General features: G+C 48.6%; 1 protein-coding gene across 1 annotated transcript in view; it reads right to left on the bottom strand.

Annotated features, from left to right (window-relative positions):
• LOC137868560 (partitioning defective 3 homolog B-like) overlaps positions 1–16,346 on the bottom strand; it is an 85,121-nt gene that overhangs the window by 14,467 nt on the left and 54,308 nt on the right. The window contains 1 exon segment of the mRNA XM_068705423.1: positions 10,044–10,155. Coding sequence (XP_068561524.1) covers positions 10,044–10,155 — 112 coding nt within the window.

Raw genomic sequence — 16,346 nt, forward strand, 5'->3', positions numbered from 1 at the left:
CCGCTTTTTCCCCGCGTCGTCTCTTGCCAAACATAATTAGCCTCCTGTACTGCCATCGACTCCTCTTCCATCCATCCATCCGCTTTTTCTTCCTTCTTCCCTCCATCCATCTTGGATGATAATTAAGCATGCGTCCCAGTGTCCCCCCCCCCCCCCCCCCCCCCCGCCCTGCATCCCACTGGCATGATGAGGCGGAACCCACCCGATGTCCTCCCTTCCCCCGAAAAAAATATCACTGGGATGCGATTCTGCTGACTTCCTAATGAGAGGAGAGGCAACGGAAACACAGCACGCTAAAGTCTAACTACTGATGCCACTTGTTGACAGTTCCACCATTTTCCCACCGCAATCAGTGAGCATATGTGGGTTTATATAAACGAGGGGAAACCCGTTAAAAAACGGCTAATAGGCTCCTTTCCAATTGCGAGCCTTTTTTCCTGGTGGGTCCCAGTTTGTAAACAGTGAAAATGTTACTATGGTTTGAATGAAGTGGAAGGTACAATGTCTGGTAGCTTTTAAGAAGAGCACATAAAGAGTCTAACTCTGTGAATTAAGGGTTTTATTTCAACCAAATCAGAGTTGGTGATCCGGGGGAATGGATGCTGAACGTAACCTTTCAGCGGGTATCTCTCTCTCCAGGAGGAAAGAGGCTGGAGTGTCGTCCTCCGACTGGAATTCTCTTAACTACATTCAGAGATGCGATGTTCCTGTAAAAACGGCTCGTTGGCAACTAAGAAAACCAACCGAATCTCGAAAAAAAAGAAAGAAGGTCAAAGCACCTCTTCGGCGCTAAGCCGTCGGCACACGAGATTATGCTGCATTAGGAGGATCCGGGTGTATCTCAAACAGGAGGCTCACTTGGCCCCCCGAGTGTACACTAAACACTCCCACACCTGGACCCTGCTCACTCTGAGCTCGTTAGCAGCAGATGGTACACCCACACACACACACCCACACACACACACACACACACACACACACACACACACAGGGGGACCAAAGGTTACACACACTCAGACTGGAATGCAGTCTATTTTGGTAATAGGCCAATCTGCTGGTAATTGTCTTCATTGTTAATGTTGGTTCAGGTCTCAACTCTTGACCTTAGGAAGGCTTTCCCTACATATGCATACAGTTGGGTTCGTACTCTGACTGGATGTGTGTGATCTTCCCATGTGAGGACGTAACAGGTATCGGGAAAGACCGCTGAGCTGCTTTAGACAAATAGGAACTCAAACCGGTTAGCATGCGTCGACTTACACGCCTCCGGAAATGCGCTGATGTCACTGGCTCCAAGTGGACGGGCACAGAGGGAATAAATATGTTTTACAGCCCAAGAGAGTATTTGATTTGTTTAAGTGGCTGTTAGCCACGAACATTTTGTAACTGGACGATTTATATCACTCTTCAGGGGATGACGAGACGTGGGATGGGACCAGTTTCATGTGACATAAAACGATTATTCTGACTGGAAACAGAATATCACGTTCCGTGTGAATTAAATCGCTGACTTCTTTTTAAACTTCCTGAAAAGGGAACCTGCACGTGTGGGCGTTCTGGTCGCCGCGTGGGGAGCTGCAATCAGCATGCGTGTTAAACCTGTTCCATGTGTGTGTCGGCGTGTGTGCGTGTGTGCGTGTGTGTGTGTGTGTGTGTGTGTGTGTGTGTGTGGCCGTGGCAGTGGCCATGGGGTGCTGTTTATTTACTGGAGCCGTGTCCCTGTTCCTCTCCTTTCCCCCCCTCCCCTGCGGGGCTTGTACACCTCCCCACTGTTCACTGAAATAACATCCGAATGCCCCTGTGTGTGTGTGTGTGTGTGTGTGTGGCTGTATTTTTCCCTCTTCAGGTGACATAACGCCCTCTGGTTCGGTCGAGTCCTTACAGTAACAGATTTGTGGATGTGGGGGTCGACCTCACCACCTCCAGCGAGGCTTTTGATGAGTCAGTCCAGCTCCTCACGCCCTCCATCGGCCTGCTGCAAACGTCGTGAGGTCGATCCGCTTGACCGTCACATGCTTTGATGCGGCTCCAGACCCTCCAGAGCGAGCCCTTTAAAGGGTCCTCTCGGCCCAAAATTCATCCGCAGCGGTTTGTTTGCATGCGGCAAATAAAAAAAAAAAAAACGGAGTAGCGGTATCTGAATTGCCTCACATTGGGTGTTTGATGACCCTGCCTTTCAGAGTAAAGGTTCCACCTCTTAAGAAAAACTGTAATTTATCCATCGTCTCCTTTCCTTCTCTGCATAAAGACAATATGAGCATTAATAAACTAGAAGCCATCGGGGCCTCAAGACAGAAGCGATGTAAGAACAGATTTTCTCTGACTTTGGTTTTGTATCTGAGATTTGTTCTTATTTTCATAGTATGCATTGATTTCTGGAAGTCGCCAATGTTTTCTTATTTTCTCCTACGTAAGAGAACATTTTCTCGAGAGCACTCGTACCGAGATGAGAAATAAACGCCTTGTTTACACAGCACAAGGACACAAGTTTTGAATTTGAGGAACATAAAAACAACCCTAATATCACACAATCAAATTCTTCTTACGTTTGTTGGTGGCTTCTCTCCAATTCTTAAGCATTTTGCAAACGGCACAACGCTATCGAGTGTTTACGTGGGCGTTGACGTCTCTTATTTTTTATCTTTACAAAAGCATAAGAGAGATTGAAGAGGTGAATTATATTGAAAGTGTAAAACAACGGAAGGGAAGCGAATGTAAATGTGCACAAATGCAACATTTTCAGAGTAAAATGATTTGGAGCATGAATTCTTTTTCTTTTCGGTAAGATGTTAAAGTGTGACCTCAGCAAAGACACACACACACACACACACACACACACACACACACACACACACACACACACACACACACACACACACACACACACACAGAGGACCCCGCTGAACCTCGAACATCCGGTGACGAGCTTTGAAGTGCGAGCGAACGCGAGTGAGGAGCAGAATGGGGAGATCTCGATCAACTTGCAGACAGATCACACTCTGCAGTTTGCCCGTAGGCCAGAGACAAGCTGCGGGGATAAAGAGAGACACCAAATAAGTCCCTGTAGGACTTTGCCGGTCCGGATGGGGAGGAGAGAAAAAAAAAAAACTCACCCGGTTGCTGCGCGGCATTGGAATGAAGCGACTTAAAACAAAAGGGAGGAGAGAGGAGTGTGGTGAGCCTCGGGGAACAGCCGAGGAGACAAGGACAGAGAGGGGGGAGAGTCCGTGGACGGAATCGCTCATTGTGACTTTGCAAAGAGAAGAAGGGGGGGAGAAAAGGTGCGAGACGTACGTGTGTACGTGTGTGTGTGTATGTGTGTGTGTGTGTGTGTGTGTATGTGTGTGTGTAAACTCTTGACAGCAGTGGGTGGAAACGTAATGCGGGAATGAGATGTTCACTCGTGTCTTTGTCTCCCAGGAGTGGAAGCGAGAGTTCAACTTGTGCCTTGAGTCTCTCTCTCTCTCTGTGTGTGTGTGTGTGTGTGTGTGTGTGTGTGTGTGTGTGTGTGTGTGTTTGAGGACGCTCATAAGGAGGTGCTGTCTGTAAGCGCCAATCAAACGAGGTGACCGCCGACGGCAAAAGAGGAGATGATGTAAAACGATGTGGGTGGTCAAAACAAAAAAATCAATAAAAAATCAATCGATACACGAATGGTTTCAGGTGATTTTACCGGTTTAAAGAGCAAATTTGTTTTCAGGTTATTCATGAAGCATCGCATCCAGTCTTATTCTGGAATGCTTAACGGGATTAGTGAAAGAAACAATTACATGTGCAAACAAAACATGGATTAATCTCATTTCGCTGGCAAATACCTTCTCCTAAAATGATCTGCCAGGACTTAATCTTGGACTAAAAGGCTTGTAAAGAAGAACTATCTTCGCAGCACTACTTTTCTTCATAATTATCACCTCGCTAGTCTCCTGTAAGCTCTCCCTCCCGCTCTCCTTCCTCCTCTGTCATTTCCCTCCTGCTCAGCCTCGGTTCCCCAGCAGCCGCTCACAGCAGCCTGTTCGGGTTTATTTCTGGGGCGTGCGACCCGAACACTAACTTGCGGCGGGGCCTGCTGTAATTACAGGGGCCAGAATAGCAGCGAGCCACGGCCGGTCCGGAGAGTCGGCACCCGACGGGCGGCCTTTGATCGGCACATGGGCCGGGAGGACCACGAGGAAAAAACGGGGATCAGGAGGCTGCATTTCTTGTAATTACTGAATTACGAGATTTCCTCTCGAAACGTTCCTGCCAGCATGGATCTGACTGGAGCCTCCTACCGAGAAATGAACTCTAAATGAGCTTCAGTTTTGGCCGAAGCTGAGATTTGCAGCCCTTTGATGGTGTGTGTGTGTGTGTGTGTGTGTGTGTGTGTGTGTGTGTGTGTTACATGTTGGCTTTCCATGGCTGCTGGTGGATTGTGTGTTTTTATGCGTTCGTGGTATGTTACCTCTTAAAAGTCTAACTTCTAAAATGTGTGTGCGTGGGCGTTCCCTTGTGTGTATTGTGTTTGCTAGTGTTTGTGTGTAAAGTTAGCAAAAAGAGAACGCAACAATTTTTGTGAAAAAAATACAAAGCAGGACTTTATCGAACTTGTTGGACGGCTGAAATACAGCTTTCCCCATGGGGATTGTGTGTGTGTGTGTGTGTTTTACTTGCACATCCATCTTTGTGAGGACCAATTTTACTTTTAGACCTTTTTTTTTTTGAAAAGTGGTTTTAGGTCGGGGATGCATTATGTCAATGAGTGTTCTCACAAAGATAGAAGTGCAGGGATGTGTGTGCGCACGTGTGTGTGTGTGTGTGTGTGTGTGTGTGTGTGTGTGTGTACGAGTGAGATGTTGAGTGATGGTGTGCAGCCCAGTCATCCCTCTCTCTTTCCTCATTAAAATATGGCAGGTGCATAAGTAAAAAACTCAAATCGACACACACACACGCGCACACACACACACACACATGGAGGGCATATGCTAACCTGATTAACACTAACATTAGACCAACATTAGTGCAGCCTCCTTCAGAGAAACTCCCCCGGACCAGCTGCTCCCTCTCCCTCACTTCCCTCCATATGCACAAACCGGCATCTCGGGCCTCCCACACTCTCCTTCTCCAATTCATCCTCTTTTGTACGTGTGCATTTTTAACGGTTTACTTGACAGGAACGGTTCTAATTAACTGGACGACACGGAGTTAAGGGGGAGAGAGGGAAACAAAGCTTCCAAAGCAAAATGAAACGCGTATGCTGCAGCGTTTCCGTTGGTAGCGATTTAATATCTTGTTCGGGGACGTCCCGCGTTTGCTTCAGCCTCAACGATCCCTCGGTCACCCATGAAACCACGGCGTCTCTCTCCTCCTCCCACGCTCCATTCCTCCAGTCGTTCAAGTCAATGCCTCCATGTGTCCGTCAGTCCCTCTCCGTCCCATCTGTGTCCTCCTCATCCAACCCATCTTCCCCCTGCTAGATGTGCTAGTCCTCATCCAACCCATCTTCCCCCTGCTAGATGTGCTAGTCCTCATCCAACCATCTTCCCCCTGCTAGATGTGCTAGTCCTCATCCAACCCATCTTCCCCCTGCTAGATGTGCTAGTCCTCATCCAACCATCTTCCCCCTGCTAGATGTGCTAGTCCTCATCCAACCCATCTTCCCCCTGCTAGATGTGCTAGTCCTCATCCAACCATCTTCCCCCTGCTAGATGTGCTAGTCCTCATCCAACCATCTTCCCCCTGCTAGATGTGCTAGTCCTCATCCAACCCATCTTCCCCCTGCTAGATGTGCTAGTCCTCATCCAACCCATCTTCCCCCTGCTAGATGTGCTAGTCCTCATCCAACCATCTTCCCCCTGCTAGATGTTCTAGTCCTCACCCGACCCATCTTCCCCCTCCTAGATGTGCTAGTCCTCATCCGACCCATCTTCCCCCTCCTAGATGTGCTAGTCCTCATCCGACCCATCTTCCCCCTGCTAGATGTGCTAGTCCTCATCCAACCCATCTTCCCCCTGCTAGATGTGCTAGTCCTCATCCAACCATCTTCCCCCTGCTAGATGTGCTAGTCCTCATCCAACCCATCTTCCCCCTGCTAGATGTGCTAGTCCTCATCCAACCATCTTCCCCCTGCTAGATGTGCTAGTCCTCATCCAACCATCTTCCCCCTGCTAGATGTGCTAGTCCTCATCCAACCCATCTTCCCCCTGCGGCGCCTCTTTAAGTCTTATTTGCCTCGACTTTGCTTTATTGCTTTGTCATGTTCTCTCTCCTTCTCTCCCCCCCTTTTCTCGTAAACACACGTTCTCTCTTCCTGACTGGCTGCCTCGCCGCCACTCCCCCCTTTTCACTGTTTCCCATTCCCCTCGTATTCTCTCCCTCGTTTGCTTGCCCGCTCACTCCTCTCTCCCGTTCCTCTCCCTCGGGTCCCCCTCTCGTCTTTATAAGCAGCTTTCTGCTGGGCTACAGCTTTTGTGTGTGTGTGTGGCAGCTTCCCCAACGGTGTGCATACAGCGGGACAAGCCTGCCAGCGCATCCATTACACCCACCGCTCCGTGTGAGAGGTGCGTCTTCTGGCGGGGGAGGCGGAGAGAGGGCCGCGCTCGTCAGGTGGAAGCGGCGGTGGTCGGTCACCGGGGCGCAGCGGGAAAACCTCACCGGTGAACAAACCTACATATCAATATAACCACAAAAAAGGACCCGTGGAGACATTTTTTTTTAATTCTCTCACTTTATTTCTACCACTGTTCTTCCTAAAAGTGATGCACACATGAATCTGTGCGCATTCATTAGGACTGTGGGGGCTTGTGCCTGTGGGCGCGACGCATCCCGCACTGATCACCAGCGCCCGTACGCGCACGTGTGTGTGTGTGTGTGTGTGTGTGTGTGGGCCATTTATCACCGTGACAGGCTGGTGCGTGTTTACTTAATGATGTGGGGGTTTATTTATGAAGTGATGGCCGACGTGTGGGAGGGAGGGAAAAAAGTAAGAGAGAGAGAGAGAGAGGGGGGGGGGGGGGGGGAGAGAGATTGAGACAGCCTGAGGATGTGACATTAAAATATCATCAAGGTGATGGATGTCCACACACACGCGACATTAGAGAGAAGTACAAAAAAACAAAACAGCTGTGAAACGGATGACAAGTCCTATCTGGACTTGTGTACGAGAGTCTCTCTCTGTGTGTGTGTGTGTGTGTGTGTGTGTGTGTGTGTGTGTGTGTGTGTTTTATAATGACTTCGACTGTGCAGTTGCACGCTTGGTTTTTCTGTGACTTCGCTGTTCATTAAGGTGTCACATGTGCCGCCACTGTTGTTTACGATTCACGGGGTAATGAGTTGAAGATAAGATGCATGAGTGTGTGTGTGCGCGCGCGTGTGTGTGTGTGTGTGTGCGTGTGTGTGTGTGTGTGTGTGTCTGCTCTACCGTGCGCCTGTGTGTCTTTGTTAGGCTGTCTAAACAAGACTCCGGCTCGCTGTGGAGCCACACGTTCTGCACGGTCAGCTGGAATGCACATGGAGTGCGTCTCCGTCGTAATAATAAACATGCCATGCAATTAGGACCGCGGCGTACAAAACACACGTAATGTGTCAGAGGAGGTGAATAAGTGATCAGCGGTCAGTGCGTCATCTATGTACGCACATTATTGGAGGTCCATTAATGACCACTAGGGGGCAAAGAGGCCAAAACTGAGAAACAAAGAAGAAAAACTACATCGAGAGTTATTCCCGACTCCTGTTACGGAACAAAGAAGCCTATAAAAAGAAACTGCTGGTGCACTTTTGTGGCCCTAATTGGCCATCAAGACCTTACAGAGAGCCTACCATTAGCATATAGAGAAAAGTAGACAGAGAGAAGGGGACAGTGTGATTGTCATAATCACACATGTGACCTATCCACAGACAGGGAACATGGGGGGGACGGGTCAAATTAGAGACGGATAGATGGACAGGGAACACAAGAGGGAGAGAAAAGAGGAAGGGACATGAAGACCAGATTTAGCTGCACACACACTTAAAATGTGGCTTGACACACACACACACACACACACACACACACACACACACACACACACACACACACACACACACACCTCCAGATCACGCAGATAGACGCCCGCTGAGAGGAATAAACAGAGACGTGAATAGATATGGCAACCACATGTCTTTTATCCCTGCTTTTGTTTACGTCAGCTTAGGTTAGGGTGTTACCCACAATGCTGTGGCTCAGAGAACGGGAGACACGTGCGCACTCGTCTCCTCTTTCAAATCACACAAAAACCCACTCAGAAGGGGGAGAACGGCGCTCCTGGCCTTGTGCGGAGAGAGCTCGGAAAAAGATTCTTTTTTTCTTTTTTTTTTTAACCATTCAAGGCTACAGAAATGCATAAAAGAGCAGCTCAACGCTGGTGGTGATGGATGAGGACGCCGGCAGCTAAAAGGCTGATCACACAAGGCCGAAGCGAGCGAGAGAGAGCGCCGCGCTCGAGCGGTCTGCGTTCACGCTACCGTCGTAGAGAGAGGAAACAGGTGAACGTGTTAAATGTCTCATTCTAATCTAATACACACATTTTGTATCTACTAACAATTTACCGGTCATCTCTCTACGGCTCTGCGCTACTCGGGGGGGAAAGGCTTCTGATTCACGGTAGCAGTTACTCTTATTTCCAGCTGCTCCAATTAAAATATTCTTTCAGTGTGATTTTTCAGCCGTCGTGTTGCGTTACAATACAACAGTCCATTATCACGTTCTCTCTCTTTTTTGTCCGCAACATTACTTCCCAGGTGTTTTACAGTTTCTATTCTCGCTATGTGTGTGTGTGTGTGTGTGTGTGTGTGTGTGTGTGTGTGTGTGAGTGGGGTGTTTCATTATCGGGCCCCTCGGGGGAGGGACCCACTGCTGGCTATTTCTTTTTTGGTGGGGTGAAAAATAACAAATCTGATCGGAGGTGGTGTCTCGCGAGTGCTGCGCTTTAATTGCATCAGAGTTTCGGTACCGACAGAGTCGCGGCCAACCGGCGGCTGGAACGCAGGCGGAACGCGCGGTGGATGTGCCTTCGAGTTACCGACCCCCTTCAGGCCTCAAAGAAATAAAACCTTGTCGCACATCTGTGAATGAGGATGAGGACGGGTTGGCAGAGCTTCGTCGCTCAATGGACGCCACGATGAGCGAGGAAGTGAGCGCAGCGTGACGCGCCAGGTGATTGGGTATCGGCGATGCCGTCAGTAAATCCATAGCATATTTCCCAGATGCCTCCGCTCCTCTCTTTGCTCACGGAAGGAAAAAGAAATCCAAGCTCGGAGGAAATGTCTTCGCAAAAATCGCTGCGGCCACATTCAACGATTCCGATTGGGATCAAAGTGTGATTTTCTGCATCATTGGGCTAGCTATTTAAAAAAAAAAAAAAAAAATCCCATTTTCAAAATGGCTGATAAATGGCTATTGATTTCCATGGCGTGTTCGCGAGTGTACGGAGGTAAATGATATGATTCCTCAGGCCGGATCAATACAGGTTCAGGGACATTTAGCAGTGCTGCTTGGTTAGCAGAGGCAACCGCAGTGAGATTTCAAGCCGCTGATGTCGTCCCTGACAAAACATGAAAGAGAAGGAAGAGAGAACGAGGGCAGCGACACCAGAGAGGAAACTTAAGAGGAGAGAGAGAGAGAGAGAGAGAGAAGGTTGTGGTACAGAGCTGAAAGAAAGGGTGGAGGGAAGGAAATGTCACCGGTCTAATAGATCTCTCTATAAACTAAATGAGGAGGCGAGCGGGCGCCGCCTCGATGGCACGACGCGCCCGCCTCAAAATGTTAACAAGAGAGCTGGAAATAGCCTGAGAAAAGGCACCGAGGGGAAAACAGGCTGGGCTCACAGCAACACTGGAGAAAAACATACATGCCTCCATTTAACATTTCAATCTTTCAAACTAGTGTCCCGTGTGGGTGCATGTGCTGTCAGTCCGTGGCGTTTGGATGGATGATTAGGGCGAGAATCCATCAAGCTCACACTGGAAGCTTATCTCCTGGTTGCTTTTTTGTTGTTGTTGTTGTTGTTTTTTTAGGTGTGCGCACTCACCCGGTGCGGGTCGTGCTCCAGGACTCTGCGGCGTTGGGCGTCGAGCTCGTCGTAGCCCGGAGCGGCTCGGGCCTGCTGGTACTCGCGGCGCAGCCCCTGGAGACGCGGATCGCTGCGGAGAGACAGAGAGGGAGGTGTGAATGAAGGAGGGTAGGCCAGAGGATTTAGGAAGACAAGGGACTCGTTGCCTCGCAGTCACGGTTCCACGATAAACAGTTTAATTTCCTCCACAGCTGGGAATTAGAAAGAGAAGGAAAGGCCAGGTGGAACATGATACATTCAGCTTTAAATCCACCTGTATTATTTTTTTTGCTTTGCAGCGACAACCCCTTGACAGCGCAGCGAGACTGACAGGCCCGGCAGACAGATAATATCTACAAAGCGCTGCCTCTGAGAAGACATCGGTGCCTGAACTGAACTTTCTACAGCTGACAGACAAAACCAAGGTGGTAAAAAATGCGGCACAAAAAAAAAAAAAAACATTTGATGGATTGTGCCTTTTCAATCTGAAGTCGCATAGGCCGATGCAGCCAGCGCTCTACCTTTGGATTGAACACCCAGACACGTTGACGAGTCAATGAGAGAGCGACCTAAAAGGTGAAAAAACAATATAATAACAAAAAAAAAGAGTTAAGAAAGAGATAAGAACCCAGGACAGAATGGGGACAAAACTTAAAGAGAAACGTCATCATGCTCACTGGACCTTACTGCTAGATAAGATACACACACCTGGGCGTACAGAGCGGTGCGCACATGAACAAAGGTTTCTGTACACACACATACACGCGCACACACACACACACACACACACACACACACACACACACACACAGACACACCCACACAAAAAGGCGACAGACGAAAATGGTGTGCCTGAGCGAGCACGATCCTTCAGAATGTGCGACCCAAAGTACGACGCGGCGCTGTCGTTTATCTGTGTTTACCGGCTGCACTGGAAACGGGTATCTCGTATTGACACTGATATGCCACCCGCTCGCTATTTCGTCCTCAGGAGATAAACACTGTATGGAAATATTCAACAGCAAAAAAAAAAAAAAGAAAAAGAAAAGAGGAGCAAACTTTCCACTCTTTCCTCTGCATCTGTAAAAACACACACCTGTAACGGCTAAACGGGAGGAAGGCCGACGCGTAAACACCCGCGCCGCCTCCATCAAACGGGCCTTGGGCCGTACATCCTAATGGCCTGACCCCCAGGCGGATATTGACCCAAACGGACAGAGAGAGAGAGAGAGAGAGAGAGAGAGAGAGAGAGAGAGAGAGAGAGCGGGGCGAGAGACACAGAGCAGATAGAGAGGTTCATTAGTGGAGTCCATAGCTTACATGTTTAAGTCTCTCTTGTGACCCTGCCTTTAATTAGAAAATCCGACAGGAGGCCGAGTCTCTCTCTTTCACACACACACACACACACACACACACACACACACACACACACACACACACACACACACACACACACACACACACACACACGGCAACGCGCCGAACACGTGAGCTCACCGCTGCCGCCGCGAGGAGAGAACTTCCCGGAAGTTTCCGTGTTGCTGTGACGCACGAAGCTTCTTCTTCATGAAGGATAGTTGCTGCTTTAACGTGCAGCCCCCCCCCCCCCCCCCCCCCCCCATTAAGATATTCACACTTAATCTCTTGTATTTTCTACTCTCGCTCACCCTCGGCCGCCCAGCCTCCACGCACAAAACACACAAACCCTCAGAGAATGGATGCAGGTTTTTTTTCTCCACCGAACCCATTAGCCGATCCCTGGGCCCGTAATTAGGGCTTGCCATTTTTTTTGTTTTTTTTTTGGATTGAGCGCACGGGTCGCTCTCCCAATGAAACAACACCGTAATTATCTCATTATGCCGCGGCCTCCATCACTGACAACGCCAAATATTATCATATTAATAGCTGCAGATGGAGGCTGATTCTGGATAAAAACATTGGGAAGGGTTTGTTGAGGAGCAGTTTGATGGGTTGACAGTCCAGGCAGGCTGCCTTCCAAACAGTGACAGGGAGAGAGAGAGTGCGTCTGTATGAGCACACAGGTTTGTCCTGTCCTGTGTGTGTGTGTGTGTGTGTGTGTGTGTGTGTGTGTGTGTGTGTGTTTAGAGGGAGACAGGTAGGCTCCCCTGTTGTCATCAGCAGCTAATAACGGCTGCTGATTGCCTGTCTGCAAACCAGAGGCCACACAACACAACAGATTGAAGCTTTAGTGATCTGCAGTTTTCTAAATAGGACATGTGACGTGAGACCGTTTGACACAGGCTAGATTCATTTTTCTTTTGTTTCTATATGTGATGTATGGGGGGGGGGGGGGGCAAATAACTGATCAATACATCAATAAAGTCTTATTTTGCTATATTAGCTCAACTACGGATATTGCTGTCTCTTAAGTCAGACGTTCCCTTCAAGCGTCACATTTCATCCATATTTCAGAGCATCTGACTACGCAGGTTGATCAGAGAGGAGGAGGAGGAGGAGGAGGATGATGGAGACCGAGGGGAACAGAGGAAGACGCAGGAGCAGGAAATGAAAGACGCGTCAGAAGACAGAATGAGAGCAAAACCAAACGGCGACTGACAAAAGTCGGGGATGGGACTTGGAGAAGAGCGAAAGGAGGAGCGGGGGAACTGGAGAGGGAACAAAACAACGTCTGCTGTGTGAAAGCGAGCGGGTGAGAGAGAGTGTGTGTGTGTGTGTGAGGGGGAGTGAGGGGGTGCAGCTATCCCGTGGCGTTAGCTGGTGTGGGGGCAGACTAATTAGGAAGCGTGTGCCGCCGCCGGCCGGTTTGGCAACTTCTTCTCGCTGCGGCCAGCTGATTTAAGCACAACACACCGGGGGGGGTGGGGGGGTAAGCACACATCAAAGTGATCGGTCAGTGTTCGCTCTCCTGCTGTAGCATCGGGAGCAGAGTCGGACAGAAACTCAGTGGAGCTCCAAACCGGAAGAGACGGGAAAACAAAATGTACCTTTTTATACAGGATCAGTCAGTTTAACGTGTGACTCTCTAGTGTGGCACATTTGAACCTAAACAAATCAGAATGCTCTTGTAGTTTTTGTGAGAACAACGCTGTGAAAATCCCTTAAAAGCGCCGACTCGGAACGCATACTCGCGGGAAAATGCCCTCACCCCCCCAAAAAACAAACCAAATTCACTGGCATGCAACAGAACAGACATATTACTCATGTATCTGTGTTCTGTTAAGTGCACCGCCATAAAAGTGAAACTTGATTAAGTCCCAATCAAACACCAGCTTCCAGTAACCGTCGGCTTCCTCAGCGTAACTGACCATGAACAAAAAGAAGAGCCGGGGGGGGGGGGGGGGGTGCTTGAAAGGCGTAGAAGACGCTGACACTAATGATGTGTTGTTTTCAAGGGAACAACATATTTTTCCTCTTTGAGCTCTTCCTCAGGCAGGTGTTGCCTGACAACTAAATCCGCAACAGAAGACAAGTCGATGCATTTTCTGTTGACGGAACGAATGAATTTTCTGCATGGACCCTAATGGGAAGTCTCCTTCTATAACGTCGGCCCTCGCATGCCGTCCGCTTCCTGTCTTTCCTCTCTATAGGGGAATGAAACCGCGTCTTCAGCGTTGCACCAAAATGGCGGAGGGGACAAAAAAAAAAAAAAAAAAAACGACAAAATTCAGCCGACAAAATTGAAATCCAAAGAGCTCATGAAAAAACGTTTCAGCAATTAGTCGAGGCCTGTCTGGAGTGATTTGAGATTTGGACTTTTGTCACAGTGTCAGGTAAACCTAAAGGCGTGTAATCCTGGTAGGAACGTGGGAGCGCGCTCACTGATGTGTCGACTCCTTGTCTTAGCTTACAAGCTCACCTTCATCTTCCTTTTCTCAGCACAATGGCGCACTTCTTTATTTATTATGTCGGGTGTGCGCCTCTCTCCTGAGAGAGAGAGAGAGAGAGAGAGAGAGTCTTTACATCTCTCTGGCCTCTGTCTTCTCCCTCACTCCTCTTTCATCTCATCTTGCCTGTTTCTTGCTCCAGCCACAAAGAGTGCCTTCCGGCTAATAAAATTTGACAAGCATAGCTAACCTTTTTTCTCCACAGGTCAGCCTGTAGCGCGGCGCTAATCAAATGCGACGCCCATCACGGCACACACCTGCCATTGAGGGCCTAATGAAAATGTCCGACGGTAAATTAGGGAGACAGCGCTGCAGTCCGCTGTTCAGGGCCTTGACGGGGGGGGGGGGCGCACTAATGTGTCTCAGTTGGCAAAACTAAGCAAACATAGTGGACTCGGAGGCATGCACATTAGCCTCCAAAAACATCAGCATTAAGGATGTCCCTCTTGTATAATGAGCACTTTTCTCCTCAGCATCAATAAAACAGCAGAAGATGAGAGAAACCAGATATGTTGTTCCCTTGGAAACACTAAAACTTTTGCATGCTATCAAGGACTGCTTTGTGAAGTGAGAAGCAGCACTCGTGCATATATATATATATATATATATATATATATATATATATATATATATATATATATACACACACACACATATACACACACAGAGTAAGTAATCTTACACCTATGATTTTAGTGCAGTGGTATAAAACGCGCCGGACCACACACAGCATTGTTGCTAGGTTACACTGGGCTTCTCTGCTGGAGAATTACAGGTGGGTGGCTGTGTGTGTGTGTGTGTGTGTGTGTGTGTGTGTGTGTGTGTGTGTGTGTGTGTCTGCGCGTCTATTTTTGACCGCGTGTGTGTATGTCTGTGTGAATGAAAGGCACCGGGGTGTTCCAGCCTCGCGGCGGGCTCTCTCTGTGTGTGTGTGTGTGTGTGTGTGTGTGTGTGTGTGTGTGTGTGTGTGTGTGTGTGTGTTTAAACAGATGCGTCGACTTTATGAATGAGCGCCCTCGTCCAAGCCGCAGGTTGCGGAACGGGGAAACTGGAAATAGCTGGCGATGTGCGGGCCGGGGTGACTGATGTGAATGGGTGCGACCACATCTGAGGTCATCAAACATGGCCGCCTATATTTAAACACCGAGTATACCTTTATTTTAGCCGACTTGTTTTGAGCTCCTGCCGTGCGGTCGCCCTTTAGGGACCGTCTTTCTTCTCCCCTGGAGACTCACAAGCAGAGCTAACAAGCCAAAGAAAGGCTCCTCATCCGTCATGCTAATGCTAAAGACTATCTAACGTACATTATGAGCAAAACAGGGGAGGGAGAACGGACGGGTGACACACGGAGAGTGTAAGAGAGACAGAGAGAGAGAGAGGGGGAGAAAACAGGCTGGTAATGAAGTACCCACCACTAGTGGATGAGAGCTAAAGTGGTCTAACAGATCTGTCAGGCTGCTAGACTGTGGCTAATTATCCCTCCTCCTCTTTTGTCTGCATCCTCTCCTCTGTCACTTCTTCCCTCTCGAATTTGCTCTGCCTATTTTACTCCCTCTCCATTTTGGCTCTTTCTCTGCACTCTATTCCCCTCCTTTTTCTCTTTTCCGTCCGTCCGTCTGTCACTTCTATCCATTCCCATCTGTCTCTTTTCCACGTCCAAATCTCTCTCTCTCTCTCTCTCTCTCTCTCTCTCTCTCTCTCTCTCTCTCTCTCTGTTTTTTTTTTCTTCCTGGATGAGATTGGGTGTCGGGGGGCTTAGTTTTTGATTTGCAAGTCAATAGTAATTTCTGTCAGAGAGTTTAAGTTGACGGAAGTTTTAATGTGGCCTGTATTATTTCCACACGGGAAACGGTAAATTTGCATTAGAATCCTCACTAGATTTTCTCCGGGGGGTTTTTCTCTCATGTACAAAAGCGGCTAAACTCGGAGGTTTCCAAAACTTCTGCAGTAATAATACATAATATGGGAGGAATGACGGCTCTGATGAGCAGTGTCTTTCTGCGAGCATTATCCCTTTTCTTAAACTCAGACACCCTGATATCATAACGAACAATAGAAATACTGCAGCTCTCAGCTTCCCATCCACACTAGGTCACAATGCAGCAAAACCATGATGTCATACATACAGAGAAGGCAACCAAGGAGGCTTTTACGGTCAAACATAATGTTCTTGACTGGGCCAAGGCCTCTCTGCCCTCTGTCCAACTGAGCATGTGCAGCAGTATGGCGCCTGGCAGAGCATCAGCAGTGAAGCAGTGGAGAAGACGTGTCTGTCTGTCTGTCGAAGGTTTCAAATATCATACAATAATGATGTAAAATTGTAATGTAATTATCAAGCAGAAATCACGTTTGTCAACACACTTGCATGGCACTGCTGTGTACATGTGTGTGGGTTAGGGTCCTCGTAAGTATAGGA

Source organism: Cebidichthys violaceus, unplaced genomic scaffold (genome assembly GCF_023349555.1).
Source record: "Cebidichthys violaceus isolate CVI_PGR_0920_01 unplaced genomic scaffold, fCebVio1.0.p SCAF_118, whole genome shotgun sequence".
NCBI lineage: Eukaryota > Metazoa > Chordata > Actinopteri > Perciformes > Stichaeidae > Cebidichthys > Cebidichthys violaceus.